This window comes from Falco peregrinus, chromosome 8, assembly GCF_023634155.1.
Source record: "Falco peregrinus isolate bFalPer1 chromosome 8, bFalPer1.pri, whole genome shotgun sequence".
NCBI lineage: Eukaryota > Metazoa > Chordata > Aves > Falconiformes > Falconidae > Falco > Falco peregrinus.
Window position 1 is genome coordinate 38,340,600 of NC_073728.1, and position 17,754 is coordinate 38,358,353.

At 37.3% G+C, this 17,754-nt stretch overlaps 1 protein-coding gene across 1 annotated transcript in view; it reads right to left on the bottom strand.

Annotated features, from left to right (window-relative positions):
• Nucleotides 1-17,754, bottom strand: part of LRP1B (LDL receptor related protein 1B) — a 471,012-nt gene that overhangs the window by 367,370 nt on the left and 85,888 nt on the right. The window contains exons 2-4 of the mRNA XM_027793849.2: nt 12,596-12,715; nt 11,088-11,216; nt 3,299-3,556 (exon numbers count right to left, since the gene is read on the bottom strand). Of these exons, the coding sequence (XP_027649650.2) occupies nt 3,299-3,556; nt 11,088-11,216; nt 12,596-12,692 (484 nt within the window). The 5' untranslated portion in view covers nt 12,693-12,715. The remainder of the gene's footprint in view (nt 1-3,298; nt 3,557-11,087; nt 11,217-12,595; nt 12,716-17,754) is intronic.

The window sequence follows — 17,754 nt, forward strand, 5'->3', positions numbered from 1 at the left end:
CCATGATGTAATAAATCTTACAAGCCTGAAACTAGCTCAAAAGCTAAGCACAAGGAATGCCATCACTGGAGTTGCAGCCCATTCTCGGCCTCTCCACTGTCTTTACCCTTACACAGAGTAAGGTACAGTTGCAAAGCAAGTTAACACTGCTCTTCAGAGGAATCTGATTGTATCCGTGTGGGACACATACACACCAAAAAGAAGTCACATTGGACTGTCTTTTGAGGGAGAATGCTAGATACGAAAGGACAGTAACTTCTTTTCTTCTATGAATCCAAAGCTTATGCTTGCTACCTGGAGCTGGTACTTATGTAACTGTCATATTCCCTGCTTTCCTAAATGTAGTCTTTTATCTTACAATATGAGCTATATTTTTTGTTTCATACTAAGAGACTTATTTGTCTTCACTAAAACAAACACTTTGAATAAGTCCACTTACAGCAGTTACAATCACTTTGTATAACTGACTTCTCCACCACTTTTTGTGTCATATGCAGGTAAAATGTTTTCTTCCAGTAACAAAAATAACAGATTAGGAGACTGGGATTTAAAAAAAAGAAATAAATCCAATTTCCAGAAAGATAGATAAGAACACTGTTTTTTTCTTTCCCCCCCTTTTAGGAATATCCTCTTTCCTCTTACAACACCCCCCAAAAATGTTTCCTATAAAGAATAGACCTTCCATTTTATATGTGAATAACTGCATGGGCATGACCATTGATTTGGCTTGAGCTGCCAGAGAACGCAGTTAAGACTTGAAAATGCTTAGGCTGAAATTCTTGACAAAGAATTAAAATGAGTTAATTTGCCCTATCAGAAGTAATGCTGCATGATGAAGAGAAATAACAGAAGTCACCTGATGGGTAACATGAAGTGGAGGGAAGAAAAGAACAAATGTAAAAATAAAAATTTTGCAGTAGCCACAAAGTGACCTACACACATGTGCAGAAACATGTAATAGATACAGTAACACAAGACTCCTGTCATGCCCTTGCAGGCATAACCCCAAATACATGTCTGAGAGAGACAACATTAATCAGGTGGATAATTTCTGCAGTAAGTACTGGTGGAAAAAGCCAACCAACAAATCTGCAACATATGAGTTCTGGTTGAACATTGGGAAGTTATTATTCCCATAAGGAGCAGGATGTTGTCTGTGCTGTCTCATGCCTCAAAAGCCCCAGTGAACTGGTCTGTTGAGATCATTCATTGAAGAGCTGTGAGCAGGCGTGGGACAAAAGCCGATTTTGCACTACTTGTCCCTCTGAGAAGGTACACCCAGACCATGGGGATTACCACTGCTCTGCTGCTGCAACCCAAGAAAAGCATCTGTGGATGTGTGTGCCTGAGAAAAACACCATTGCAGCTGAATCTGCTAGATATTGTCAGGCAGAGCTCTAAACCTGACCCCAAGCAACAGTTCTTTAAGTCTCCAAATACTATTTTCCAAATCAAAACTAAACAAGAAGTTCGAACAAGCATCTATAGTCAATTCATGTCCTTGGGAATTTCGAATCTTAATTTAAAGAAGACTTGAGGTTTCAGAAAAATATTAGAGACCACAGGTTGATGTGTACTAGTGCTATGAAAAATTATTAGCTCATTAATTCCAGGCACTGTATTCATTTCAAACCCATCATACAGCCTTAATTTTGCAAACAGATGTGGTAATGCAGATCTGAACACCACAGGGATTACCAATTCCCTTCACATGCCAAGAACAGAGGGAGAGGAACGTGGGAGAGAACTGGTGAACTACGAAATATAGCGCTAAGGTCCACCGTGATGATGAAGGTAAGTGCCAGAACCGACACACATACTGTTCAATACAAAACCAGTTTTGCTAAGGACTGCAGTTAATCTGATTGTTCTTACTAAAAGGAAAAGAAAATAAAATATCAATAACAGAGTGAATTAAAAAAGCATGATCAAATACTACCTCCAAGAAATTTGGGGCTCTTAAATGACTAAAGTATCAAAAAGTCACTAAAATATAACATTAAAAAAAAAAAAAAGCCAAACAAATAAACTGAAAAAAATAAGAACGCAGAAAGATAACTAAACTCAGCTATACTCTACACTTTTCATCTATGATAAGAGAGGTCGTTACAAGTAGAATAGTCACAATAAATGGTGGGGGTGGGAAAAGAAAAAGAGAAACCCAAAGCCTATTTATTTCTTTAATTTATTTTTTAAATTTCTTTTTCTATTCTAGTAAATGTATAATTATGAAAATACGTTAAACATGCCCCCTTGGCCCCTTACTCTGCAGAAATGTCCAAATTTAACAACAGCTATCTCAATAGTCTAATGCACAATCTCTATGAGGAATTGATCACTTTGACAAGCACCCTTAAGAGTTATCATTAAATTTGTTATTTGAATGTTCCTTAACTGGATGGTCAGAGAATTTGCAGTCCATTCAGAGCTATTCCTTGTCACCCATCTCTCCTTAAAAGGATTTTTCAATGTCTTATGTGCAATCTTTTGTTCCAATCTGGAGTTTTTAGAACCCTGTTATTGACACCACCATTGCATTCCTCAGTGCTGTGGTTTATAAGCTGATCTGTGGAGATCTCTTCTGTTTAAGCTGAAGAAAACTTACTTTTTTTTTTTTTTTTTAATTTTTGTGATGGGATATGATTTTGCAGTCTGTTCTGCAATGTGTAAGTGGACGAACACCTCCTTCAGAAGGTATCAATGTTCCACAATTTTAAAAATTGATTGAGAAATAATGCTATAATGCCAAGACTAAATCTGTATGGTGAGTTTAGTTCTTTTAAATGCAAAAGAGGACATACATTTATTTCCAGCAAGGCAGTAAATATTTTGTTTTTTTCAAGAACCAACATACCTGTGACAGTTGAAAGCAAACTTGATAAGCATGTGTCTCTTTTACTCACTGTTAATAGTTTCCCAGTAGGAAAAAATCATTTTCAAACTCCATGTAGCAGTACTTTGTCAAAAAAAAGGAAATATTTTACATTTCTTCTTCTATTGCACTGCCATTTTCATAACTTCCACACCTTATATGTGGCCTATAAAAATGCACATCTTCAAAAACTTTGCATAGATATAGTATTGCAACTCATCCTGAATGTGTATATATATATATATATATATATGTATAGGAGTGAGAAACATTAAAAGTGCTTCAAGTGTGAGTTGCAATATTTAATGTCTTAAGACTATTTTCAAAAGCGAGCCCCCAAAATAAATCTGAAGGCTCCTGAAACAATTTGGCAAGACAGACACTACCAGACACTACTGTTTTGCTACAACACTGTCAAATACTTACTGTGAAGATACTGAGCAATGCTTATTATCCACTCATCTGTTAACTTCCCAGCTTTCGTTATCTTAGTACACTTCAGCTGACTTGAGAGATCTCTTGATTCAATCCAACAGATTGTGTCCTCTTTGTAGCTATAGTCTAGTGTCAAAATTGCAGATCCTTTAACAGGAGCTCCAGCAGACACTTTGCTTCCATTAAGATGCAATACCTCAACTGTTTCAGAGCTCGCAATCAGAAGAAGAGGAGGTCTATCAGTAGGCTCTAAAAACAAAGTGATAAGAATTTAAAGGGTTAACAGACTATGTATACCATATTGATCTTTTTATTTTTAATGTAGTTTTCAATGTTCTTACATGCGTGTTTTAAAAGATATAATAAATTGGTTTTGTTTTTATTTTCGTAACTAATATATATTTCAAATTACAAGTCTATTTTATCCTGCTGTTCTAATGGTTCACATCATTAAAGAAAATTAATTACCCTAGCCCCACAGCTTCTGTTTCATTCCAAGTATCATTATTGCAACATTTTTCATGCCTAAGTCATAAAATGAAATACAACTTATGCAAATTATTTCTATCCAGATTACTGGCATTTCCAAAAGAATGAATGCCAGGAAAACCCACAGAACTTATGAGTGCACATGAATTGGTAAAGTACTTTTCATATTGGAGTCTGGAAAAAAAAAAAGAGGAGCGGATGCTGTTAAAAAAATATAGAACCAACCTAACAAAAAACCCAATGCATTGAAACCTGGTACGTCATGCAGGTGGGTCAACCACCATGCTTTACAAGGGACAAAGCATCATGCAATGCAGTTTCCTGACAGCAGAAAGGGAACAGAGGAAGCATCATTTCCATTGCAGCACCATTAATATCACAAGAAACAAACAAACAAGAAATATGAAGAAGCAATTGTAAATCTAATAACGTGACATGCAACCTAAAGTGTCACCTTTGCCTGAATCACCCTGACTAGAAACCCTGCCAGTAAGTTAAAAAAATACTTGAGCAATGTGTGAATAATGAAGGAAACAATAATAGCCCAATAGTGAAAAATATGTATCTTAAAATAGAAAATGTTCCAGTTGCAGTTAAAACTTCGAAAAGTTGCATTACCCACACAGAGGAACAAACAATTCTCATGGAGACAAGGTATTTGTTGCATTATGCTGAGTGCTATGGGGCACAAAAGCAGCTATTCTTCCTTTAGGTGTATCTTTAATTGCATTACTGTCTCAAACATCCAGGGCTGATTTTAAATTATGCATCTGATTTATTCGACTGCAAATGAGAATTAGTCTCTGTAAGATACGGACACTGTTACACATGGTGCCACTGCAGAACATGAGTCACTTCTTGCTCTAGATCTAGGCTAGTACTTTAAACTGAAATAAGGTCTCAGTTAACCCAGAATTGTCAGGGAGACTTCTATACCAAAACCGTATCCTAGCAGTTTGGGTTTGTGAGTTTTTGTGGTGGTTGTTTTATTTTTTCTTGTTGTTGTTGTTGGTTTGTTGGTTTTTCCCTCCCCCCCCCCCCCCCCCCCCCCCCCCCCCCCCCCCCCTCCAGTAGGAAGAACTTCATTAGAAGCAGTAGGGTAACATTGCTTTGCTTCAATTTATAAAGCATAACTGCTGTTGACATAAAATATTATGTCTTTTTTTTTTTTTTTGCCTGCAAAAACCCATCAGACAGATGTATAGATGTATAAGCTAGAGAAACTGCTTCCTGAAAAATCCCCCTCATATTAGGTGTTCAGCATTCAGAGTCCTGCTCCAGCTGAGACTGCACTGACACAGGACTTTATGAGAAGATTCCCACAGAGCAGAAGACACGGTGACCCTAAAAATTACTTCAGGTTTAACTGTAAGAACAGTGAGGTCTACTTTTGCAATGAGGTCTGTTCATGTGAATGACTTAATGGAAAGTTGTCTTTTGCAACATGGTTAACACCACTACAACATGTATTTGTCCCATTCATTTGTAAAACTACTGTTAAGCTGGCACAAATTGGGATGTTGGATTAAAAAAAAACAAACCTGTAAAAAATAGAAAGTCATACTGCAGTTGCAAGCATACATGAAAAACAATTGTGTTGCCAAGTCAAGAGCTCTCACCCCAAAGAAAACTGCTCGTATTCAGAGGAACTGAACAATGTTTAAATGCTGTATTAACATTCTGTGCTTTCAAGCAATGTTCAACCTAATGAAGTTTTCCAGAATCTACTATGAAATTCCAGCTGTTTAAATGGAGAAAAAAATTGCATAAATAAAAGGATTTGACAAACAATACTTTATCATCAGGTCTGACTAAAGATAGAAAAATGCTTCTGGTAATACAGTGCTCAGTGGTCTTCTCACTCAAATCCACAAAAGTAGGTTTGAAAATCTGTTGTTTGGTTCTATCTACTCTTATTTCAGCATCTATTTTCCTGATGGGTTTTTGTTTGTTTGTTTGTGGGGTTTCTTTGTGTCATGTAAAAAACTTTTCTATAAGGGATCAGCATGTATTACTTCTAAAGTGGATTTCATTTATTCTCTTCCTATTGTTTCTCATTCCATAATATATTTTCTTCCTTGTAACATACTTTTTCCCTCCCCAGTAAATCCCACACTGACATCTTCAAACCCACACTTATGTAGCATTACTTTACAAACTTACTGTCCTCATTTGCCTTACATTCACTTCCATCTATACATCAGTCATATGAATGCATCTTTTTTTTTTTTTTTTTCAGAAGATCTCTAACAACTGAAGGGATTGAACTTATTTGTGATGCAACCACTTACGGTGACAGCCACAGGTAAAACTCCATAGTCTTGCTTTTTTCCAAAAGAGAAGGTAGTAGGGTTTTTATTAACCAGTTTTATTGGAAATTTGCCAGGTAAGTCCCTTTGCCGTTAACAGGTGGCTGGTGTATGTATATCCCTCTTCCTTACCGACTTCTGCTACCCATCACAAGAAGAGAACCAGACTTAAGAGCTACTGCCTCTATCACCCACTCACCCCAGAGATCTTCCAGACTGGTACCAAAAGGTGTGTCCCATCTACATTCTGCTACGTTTTCGTTTATTTTTTACATCTAACTTCTCCCTTCCCACAAAATAATACCACTGCCTCTATCTGAATTCAGTCACGGCTTTCCCAACCAGCAGCAGTGTGAAAAATCCTTTTATATGACTATTATTATTATTATTATTACTGCTCTTATACTTTGTGTTAAGTAAGATATTTCCACTCCCTGCAATCTATAAAGCCTCCAAGAGAAGGCAGCTACTGAGGAGCTGTTTGCAGTTACAACAGCACATAGTTGTTCCATTGTCCAAGATTGCAAAGGAGAACTCTATCCTTTCTTGCACTGTTTTTAAACTGACCTATCGAAATTTGTAAAGAGGATTAAATACCTGACTAAACTCTGGAGAAAGATTCTAGTTTAGTAGTTATGTCAAAGATATAAGGGATTTCTGGAAAAGATTTAGTGCCAAACCTCCTGAGCAACAGTTGTGATGAAACCTGGCTGCAGACAAAGGGATCGAAAGGACGCGTGGCACTGCTGAGAGGTTCTGCTCAGCAGGCACTATTACACATTAAACAGAAATCTGCATTCCGGCAGAACTCAGCTACAAACTAAATTATTGAGCCTGAAATTATATTTTTCAAGCAGCCCATACATACAATAATTCAAGGGATTGAATCAGTTAATCATGTTTTTTTTACAGTAGGGTAGGTTATTTCAGTGCTGCTCAGCTAAAGACTAATGTAATAATTAATTATTTTTTAAAAAGATTAAAATTAATGTAACGATAGAACTAAACAAAAAATAATATAAGTCGCCCCCCCCCAAAAAATATATTAGAGATATTGTATAATGCAGATGAAAAACTAAGAAGAAGATTAATTAAAAAATCATGGTTTCTCCCTCACAAAACCTGGTTGTCAGTATCTCATGAACAAAATCTACAAAGCTGAAAAGTTTAGTGGACAGATCTAGGACGAGTTACAGTGACCTGACAGCAGCTTTTCAAATAACTGGACTTCATGTGTGTTATTTTAAAGTTGGCTTTTTTTTTGTTTTTTTGTTTTTTTGTTTTTTTGTGTGGTGTGTAGATTTTTTTTGTTTGTTTTTTGGGTTTTTTATTTTTTCCATTTTATAGGAAAGATAAGTGAATAGCTCTCTAATCCAGGAAAGTTTTATGATTCATCCCTCTTCACTAAAATGAAAGCATCTTCCTTTGAATTATGTTTAAGATAGAGTAGTGGAAAAGATGAAAGACTTGCATTTCCCCCATTCCTGATCTTGTCTAAAATACAGATCAATAAGTAATGTCACAACAAATCAGAAACTAAGGTGTTTTGCTCTGCCAACAGTCCTACTTTTACTCTGGAAAAAAGCTTCATAAATACCAGCACATTTTTTTTTCCCCACTACAGTGATATGAAAAGGATAAACCCCAGATTTCAGTGTTTGCAAGCAGCCTAAAAACCTTCTCCTGAAGTATGCATTGTAAATCATAAGTACTTTGGTCTTACCAATACATGTCTTGTATAAAACCTACAGAAAAATTTAGTAGTGTTGAATAAAATGCAGTCCAATTGTATTTGGAAATTAAATGTTTATCCACAATACACCCCAAAAATGGGCTGCTTTATTTCTAAAGCCTCATAATTTAGTTCTGTGACATTTTACAAGAAAACTGTGTTGTGAAAGAGTGATGAATCTTTTATAAATATCAGAAAAAGCTTTTTACTTTGATCATTATCAATTCATCCCACCTTATTTATATGACAAATGTTTCTTATCCTATGGCATTTCTCTCTAGAAAAGTTATATAGATATAAAACATAATAGCAACTTTTGGAAGACAGGTATTTTTTATTTTTTTCCGATGGGCCAAATATTTCCAATTCTGTCATTTTGTTTCCTTAAATATTGTTTTCATCAAAGACAGGCCTTGAAATAAAGGCATAAAAACTTGACAAATAAAGTTCTAAAACACTGTTCAGCAAAGCTAAATTTTGTTTCATTTTCACTTCAGAAAAAGTCATTAACTGCTTATTTATTCGTGGAAAAAAAATGTGTTTAAAAAATCTGGGAAAAAAACAGGGTGTGCCCTCAGCTGTTTTGATACCTATTTTAACATCCTTCCAAAAGGCACTGTGCAGCTAAAAGTTTCCGGCTCCAAAGTTCTTTAAATGAGCTGAGGAAAAAAATATGCAGAATTTAATGAGGGATAAACCTTACCACCTTCACAGCCCACCATTTGGCTACCTGAAGGGCAGGAAAAAAAGGAGCTTCTGTGAACTTCGTAGCTACTGGTCCCATCCCTCTTGTGGAAGGATGGCTGTGGCGATGGGCTGCCGGACTGGGCAGGAGCACTGGGCACCTCCAGCAGCCACTACTCACCCCCTGCACCAGGGAAGGGTTCCTCCAGACCCGTGGTCACACACACATGGGGACATCTCACACCTTCTGTAACTGGGGCCTCCAGCACCTCCTCCGCTCCATTAAACACGCAGAAACCGCCTACTCAGTTTATAGAGACAACTAAGATGTGGCCAAGGGCTGTCAGTTTGGTGTCGTGTGTTGTGCCGTATCTAGGATCTCGAGGTGGACGGCAATTCGTATTCTTAGGAGATCTGCTGTTATTAACATTGGAAGTTTTACATAATGCCTAACCCCATCTAAACTTGTACTGCTGCTTCTTAGCATTCATAGCTTTTACACACAGAGCAGGATATTCCTTAGCTCTTCATCTATTTGACAACCACAACTGGCAAATGTAGACAAAACAGAGCGCTTGCTCATTCTGTCCTTACTTTCCATAGGCTTTTTAAGGAGAAAAAAACAGTTGATAAAATGTATAAGTAAGTGCCTTTTTTTTTTTTTCGCCTCAGACACCTATTTTTCCTGGATTCTGTTCTGCTGATCCACTGCTGCCTTGTGTGATGCCCCTCACTGTATGTCATATCCCAGCTGAAGATGTCCCTGCATTGACGAATTAGCAGCATTACTCCGGATGTCTTGAAAGTAATAATTCTACTTATACATACCAGTGACGTACCTCTCCCCCTGTGCTGCAAGATGACACGGACTCTTTCCGGACTTGTAATCTATCACACATTTGAGATACTTTTCACCAGTGTATTTGTGCAAGGCCACACTGTCCTTTAGCCCCTGATCGATCCTTATCCTACAAGGCAGACACTTGAGAAAAGCAGCTTGTATGCTCGGTGAAGCTAAGAATGTAATGGTATGGGTGCAGGAAAGTGTCCTGCTGGTACACGGCAGCATCACTATTTTCCACACTGTAAGCCAAGCCCAGTGAAGCAGCGTTACAAGTCATTGCAGCTCCTACAGAGCTTTGCAATAGAAGCACCTTCATTACTGTGCCAGGCATCTTTTTGACCTCTGCGCCCTAAGATTTTAACTGAAGTAGTCAGCATATTTATAAATGAATCCAGTGTTAAGTCAAGGAAAATATGTGTTTATGCAAAAAACTCCAACACTCATTCCTTTGCCGCACCATGAGCTTGATTTACACTGTCCTGCAATGACTTCTCAGCGTAATGAGTAGCGCTTCCTTTCAAAAAATAACAGAAAATGTGAAAACTACTGTAAAATAAACATGATGAAGTAGTAAGAAATACAGGGGAGTAATTCTTCTCTGTTAACCTCAACAATTTAATCAAGACCCTCAAGACACTGGCAGCTCACTCTAACATTCCGTTGTCACACAGTCTGCTGGATCTAAGAAGAAAAAAGGCTCATCTCTAGCTCAGTACTGGCACCTTTGAGCACTTCGTGATCTAGAATTGCATTATTGATTTTCATGTAGTGGAGGGAGAAGAATATTAAAATATTTTTACTTTGTATGGACTTTGTTATCTCACAATACTTTGCTGTGGATTTTTTTTAAAATACTGCTCTACTATTTGTGTGGATCAATACAAAACTTGGTACAAGCAGTAAAAAAACTCTGTAACTCTTACTAGTGCTCAGTCAGAACATATTTAGCAATGCTCTTTACGTGAGGAAGCCTCAAAAAGACCCAGTACACCTTCCTATTTTCTGATGGCAAAACAAACACAAAAAGGAAACTCAAAAAATATATAACAAACCTGGCTTTGTACTTGAGTGTTGAATCAATGTGGATGTTGAATAATTTCTTAAGGAACTTTTGGGGGTTTTAAAAGCATTGTTAAATCAATATGCTGAATAAGAAAAATACTATGTATAATATCACTTCATTAAACACAATTCACTAATTTCCTCAAATACCCAAAGCACAATTACTAATGAAAACATGAACTAAGCAACAAAAAGCCTAGTCTGAATACATGTATCATGAAATTAATCTCTTGGGATATTGCAAGGACAAAGAAATCTCATCTCTTTTTTTATCCTAAGGGCACAATTACCTCATGATCATTTTCTTTGTCTTCTCAATATCTCTGTTGTCTTCCCAGAGTAAACAGCTTATTTTGTTTGCGTGAGGAAAATCTTTGATTTATTTATGAATAGGGAAACTGGGAACTGTTGTAATCTTGGGTGATTTGAGTATTTCACTTTAATTAGTAATAACCATATACTAACTTCTAATACTTCCCTTGGAGCATTGTTGTAATATGTGAATAGCTTTTCTAGGTTTATTGTGTGGTTCTTTGTAGTAGAGTGAAGGGAGATCCATCTGTTCTGTGTTCATCTCTGTCTACCTTTGTATATGTATCCTCTAAATAGGACCAAAACACAATATATTTTCATTATAGGTAAAAAGATGTTAAAACTTACTATTTTTGGCCTTGCAGGATTTGTTATCAGGCTGAAGTACATAACCTTCCACACAGCTGCAAGTGTACGATCCATCTGTATTTACACACATCTGGCTACAGCTCCCATATATATTACATTCATTCAAATCTAAAGGGACATTAACAAGATCTTGTTTAAGAATTAGGAAAAAAAAAACAAATTCAACAAAATGTCATAAACTGAAGAGAAAAGTATAATCCATTGAGTCATTATGGTCTGATGTTTTGTGTTTTCCCCTTCTCAAGCCGTAACTTTATCACTGATTTTGGCTGTTGAAATTACTCCAGTAACCAAACAGAAAGCTAGGAGTTCTCAAGTGTAATAGAGATTATTTTTAAAAGATAAAACCTTCATTTTTTCCAAGTACTATCTAATGTCTACACCATGTTAGAGAGACATCTGGCTTCTTGTTAGTACTAGAGACCACTAGTTATCAGGGCTGATGAATGAAGGAACATTTCAAGAGAGGAAATAATTGATTATCCTTCCCAAACCTATTTATGCTGTCAATGTCTTATAGTTCCTTAAATGAACTGTCACAACTTCCACATTAAACCATCATCCACTACATCAAAACCTATATATTTCTCTAATAAAGAACAATTTTCTCAACTAGGGTATATAGGTATAATACTGTAAAAGCAAGATATGTTGTTTAAGAGTGGTTGAGGGTTTAAGTAATAAATTGACATTTTAAAAAACTGCTGTTGATGTTATTTCCTTGGATAGATATTTTAATCACAAAACATGACAACCATAGAGCAAAAGAACTTATAATAAATTACATTTATGAAGAATCAGGCTTAGCACTACTACTTGGAGGGAGGAGTGATTGGTAGTAAGCAGATACATAAGGCAACAGAACTCTGATAGTATTATGAAAAGAGAAAAAATAAAACAAGAAACAAATACCTGGATAGAGAATTAAGAAGTCATATATTTCAAAAATGGAAAAGAACACCAATTTCAGTCTACAATTCATTACACCTAAATAACATTCCCAGCGAAGCTGTATGATCTCAGAGCGTGCATTTATCAAATTCTAATCTAGGTGTGACTTTATGGGCATGAGGTGAATTACTACAAGTTTTACAGTGTCTCCTGCGAGGTCTGGAAAGTGGCTTGCACAAATGAGCTGTAAGCAAGTCTGAGGACGGGGAAACACTCCCCACCTCCTCCAGTCTGTCTGAGGCTGTTTTCCTTCCAATAATTTAAGAAGAATTACTGCTGGGGCACAGGCACAGGAGCACCCAGATTCAGCTGGGGGGCCCTGACTCTCATTTTGGAGAGACACATTTCCCCGTCTGCCCATCAAACTAACCCTGATTCCTGAGGAACACCTCAGAAGATGGGTGGGGAAGCAGCTGTGCTGGCCAGCCTGCTGCTGGCCACAGCTGGCAGCCCACCCCCAGTCTGCTGCACCTGAGAGCCCTCATGAAACCTTCTGGATACCCGGGGGTTAACGTTATAGCATGGTTCTTCTTTACCTGTGCAGCTCCTTCCATCACTGCTTGCTTCATATCCTTCACCACAGTAACACCTGGTGCCATTCCTGGTAATGGCACATTTGTACTGGCAATTCATCTGTTGGCATTTGGGTAGCAATTCTGAAAATAAAAAAAAATAAAATTAGAGCAAATGTTACTAAATATTTTTGACGTTCCTAAACTGCAAAGTTAAGACAATTACATATATATATATATATATATATATATATATATATATATATATATATAATATAATATAATATAATATATATATATAATATAATATAATATATATATATATATAAAAAAAAGTGTAAGTCTCAGGAACAAATACCACCACCATTTATGTTAGCTGGCTTTGGAAATATGACACACACATTGCAAAATGACTGCTTTAAAAATTGCATTTCAGCAAGCTGATAAATAGAAATCAGCATTTTATTTCTATCAAAAGTGGCTCATGTTTATTATTGAGGTGTACTGTTTCCCTGCTTAGACACTGATTTTTTGCACATCAGTCATTTTCAGTCAAAGCAGTGATTTGAAAAAAAAAAAACAACCCAAACACCAAAGCTCAAACAGTTATATTATAGTTATAAAAAACCAGCCAAGTTTATAAGAAAGGTTTCAACATCAATGTCTTTCCTATTTCTCATATCAATTGATTTTCTATCATTTTAAAGCTTGTTTTGATTTACTGATACACATATAACCTTCACAGCAATCAATGGGAATACATTCTGGCTCAATAATTTAATGCTGGACACATAATGCTGGATGAGCAGTAGACATTATAGATGTCATTACTACGGAAGTCCTTCATAGAATCTATTGCTTAAATACATACTATCAGCACAAGGCATGATGCTAACAACCAGAATAAATATTGTAGAAATATACACTGTAATGTTTTCAGGCATGAAACAGCATGAAAACCAACAAAAGAACCTCAAACACCACAGAGCCCCAAGCAGTATGCCTTGTATCGATAATTTTGCTGATCAAAAATTAGTATTTTAATCAACAACAACATTATTTCCTCCAGGGAAATAAGAAAAGGATTGAGAAAAACAGCTTAGGGAGTTGATCTGAAGATATTTTTCAATACTATATGCAGACTGAACAGAAAATAACTGGCAAATGGAGAAAGAAAGGTTATGTTACAGGGCAGGCTTTAAGTAACTGGGTCTGCCCTAATGAGAAAGAGAAATCTGTATTTTAATATGTGGGCAGTTTTAATCTGTCTGATCATTATTCATCAGGTTCAACTTGGGAGCAGAATGAAAATGAATAATAAGAAGAGTCTGCATAAGCATCTGAGCCCTGGGGCTTCAATTCTGGAACGTCTGTCAGTGTCAAAATAAAGCTGAAATTTTTGGAGAAAAGTGGATGTGGCTGGCACCCAAAGTTACTACTTACTGTAATGCAACTATTCAACACCAAAGAATTTCCACACAATTATCTCAGGGCATTCCCTAGAATTCTGTAATCCTCACAATTTAGAGGCTGATAAACCATTTGCTGTCTAAAAATGCCCGTTCTCCAGGTGTTGTGTTATTTCTCTGCCTTTTGTGCCTTTTTGAATAGGAAGATAATACGTTTTTGATGTGTTGCTTGCTTTGTCGGTTTCTTGTCCCTAGCCCAGTCCTTAGATCTATTACATCTTTCCAATAACAAGTCCCACCTAGAATGTAAAGCGGGAAACTTCCCCAAAGGTAACCTGGCTGCACGCCAAGGTGTGGAGCTGGAACCGAGCCTGATGAGGTGGTGTCTGTTTATTTTTCTATCTGAACAAAACCAACATATAGATTTCATTTACTAAGCAAATAGGGATCAACCATCCTTTACAACCTATAATTTCCTTCTTCAAATATTTGTCTGATGCTATACGGCCAGGAGCTTTTCCTGGATGATAACTATTTGAGTCACAAACGGGACATGGTTTGTTTGCACGTTTCCATCCTGGATGCAGCCAGCCCGCAGCACAAACCAGAACGGCAGCAATACATTGGAACGTGAGGTCCATTAAGGGAAAATTAATACGAACAGTTTATCTGTTCATATTTTCGACAAAAACTGTTGCATTTCATTGATTTTAGATCATTGCAGTGCGTGGCTTTTAATACAAAAGAGTTGCATTTTCCCTACAGCAGGTATAAGTATAGTGCTGTGAATAGACCATTCCTGCCAAAAGCATTTCTTGTCACACTTCTCAACCTTCATTCTTTCCGCACTTTCTCATTTTTCACACTGTCTCTCACAACTTTGTTGGTGTCCTCATCCCATCTGCTATGCTTTTAGAAAGGGCTGCTCTGTGAAGGTAGTCTGCTTATCCTTCCTTCTCTTATGCAAGCCCTTAAAATCAATTTATTGTGAATAATATCTAATGACAGGGATCAATTAATCAATTAATTTCAAATCTGTTTTCTCAAAAGCCATTTTTCATGGTCCACTGTCAATAACTGTTTCAGGTAAAACTGGACCAGTGAGAAAAACAAAGTACCTTCTCTCATTTTAGCCAGCTAGGAAAAGCAGCATGCTATCACTTGCCTCAAGTTTTACACTAAAACTACTTTTACCTGGAGGGTGATGGCAGCCAGCTGGGAATTCTTCATAGAAACCAGACTTTCCCACAAATCCATTTAAGAAGCACAGTTCACTGCCATATGTTTCAGACTTCAAACTAACATTTCCCACCATTAAATGATCCATCCGATTATTACAACTGTAATTTGCCTCCATTCACAGCTCCAGTGAAGAGCTTTCTCACTGCCTGTGTGACAGACACCTTCCTGCCTGACAACATTTTTGCTCTGCTGCTGGTCTGCTCAACCTGCCAGGGGAGTCCGTAAGTGGAAAAGCACAAAATGCAACAACAATGCTGAGGGAAAGCTAACATGGAATGGAATAGAATGAAATGGGAAAGGGGAAAGGGGAAAGGGGAAAGGGAAAGGGAAAGGGAAAAGGGAAAGGGAAAGGGAAAGGGAAAGGGAAAGGGAAAGGGAAAGGGAAAGGGAAAGGGAAAGGGAAAGGGAAAGGGAAAGGGAAAGGGAAAGGGAAAGGGAAAGGGAAAGGGAAAGGGAAAGGGAAAGGGAAAGGGAAAGGGAGGACATTTCAGTCTGAAGGGATCAACAATGATCACCTCGTCCAAGTGCCGGACTACTGCAGGGCTGAGCAGCAGTTAAAACATGTTGTGAAGGGCATCGTCAGATGCTCTTAAATAGAAAAAACAAAACAATAACTATAAAAATAGATTCTATTTATTTATTTATTTTACTAGCTACTTTGTTTTCTTTATTTTAAGTAACTGGTCTTGAAAACCTTTGGAAGGCAATGAAGTTTGCTTGCCTCTGGAAAGGTTAGAAGTACTGAAGGGCATGCTATGGAAGACAGCAAATACATTTCTGGTTTGCTTAGTTTTGCAACAGCCTCCTTGGAAAGAGGTGAGAAGGCAAAGAAAATTCAAGAAGCAGAACACTGATATTTTTATTACTCCAGACAGGAAATGTAAAGAGATAAAACCCAGGGAACTTCATTTCTTGCCCTTCCTACTTTGCTTTTGGATCAGGGTAAAATTATGCACCCACCTGGGTATCTTTTCTCAACGTGAATTGGTTTACCAACTACACAGGCAGCGAAGAATGAACATCACTGGGCTTTTCACTTTTATCACAGCTACAGAAACCTTTGAATTTGTAAAAGCTTGGTATGTCTGCGGCAAGAATTAAAGAAAGAAGCTGCACAGGGAGAACGCAAGAGGACAGAGCTTTTTAGCTTGCAAGAAGACCCACAGTTCAAGACAATGAGCTGCCAAGCAAGCCGTGAGGTTTGCAGAAATACAGGGCAGCAGAAGCAGTTGTGAGCGCCTTTGGGATGATCTATTTTCTCCAAGCCCAGGGAGTACTGAAAATTTATCTAGCTCTGATTTAGGTCATTTTGTTCAATGTTTTGTTTCTTTCACAGGAGACATGAAGGGCAGTGTTTTTTTTTTCTTCTTACATACCGGTGAAGGTGCCTCTCTAAAGCTGTGCCCCAGGTCTACCAGAAAAGCCACCCTGTTCTCTCAAAGCCACTCATGTCAATCTTGTGCTTCCTGACTTTCATATGCCTCTAATTCCCAGGTATCTAGTCCCATAACAGGGCAGTCAATCAGGCAAGGATGCTGCTGATCTCATCTCCCCTAAAGTGATATACCTTTGACAATGACTCAGAGGAGCTCTAAGCTACTTGGACAAACTGCTCCCACAGGACTTCATAGTAATAAAATCCTGGCTTCATTTATTCCGTGTTCAAGGAAACACACTGCTTATCATAGTTCATCCAAGATGAGTGATAGAGGGAACTATCTTCTCTTGAATGGCTTTTTAATGAAAGGATTAACCAATTGATCTGACTATCCTTTCTGTCAGTTCCTCCTGAGCTGACATGAGATTCACAATAGGTTCACGCCAGGTTCTCAAGCTTAGATGTCTCGGCTGTTTCTATTAACAAGAAAAGCAGTTCAGCTTGCAGTTTCCTTAATTTTGGCTCTTGTTGAGAAATACAGTGGATTTACGAAGATATCTCATTTAGCTTTGTCTTTCCTGAGAGGGTGAAAGAGAACTAGATTCACACCCAGAAAAATGCATTTAAATGCCATTATCTCTGAGCCCCCTGGATGATAATAGGGCCAATCCAATAGCTGGATTGAAATAATGCAGCATGTTTTTATCTTATATCTGATGGTCGTTTAATTATTTTTGACTATCGTACCAAAAAAAAATGTTTCATAAGTACATTAATGATATAAGAATCCTGTACTGTGCCTTTTGTAATGACAATATATACCAGAGAGTATAGACAATTCTACAGTACTCCGTAAAATAAAATTTATTCATTATACGATGTTCATAATCGTCAATGATCCAGAGCTGGAGTAAATAAAAGAAATTGGCTGAAGTTTACTAGTTCGAAGTGGAAGATAATATGCCCAGGGAATAATGGTGGAGCTTCTGCTGTCAGTTTGGGACTTCACAGTTGGAAACAACAAAGGATCCTTGTCAAATAGTTCATCAGAGAATGACTATGAGCTACCAGTGAATTGTTGCCTGGGAAAAAAGGAAATGCATTGCTGAGAGCATTGGGATAAGTATCTCCCATCAAGAAAGCGTTGGTATCCA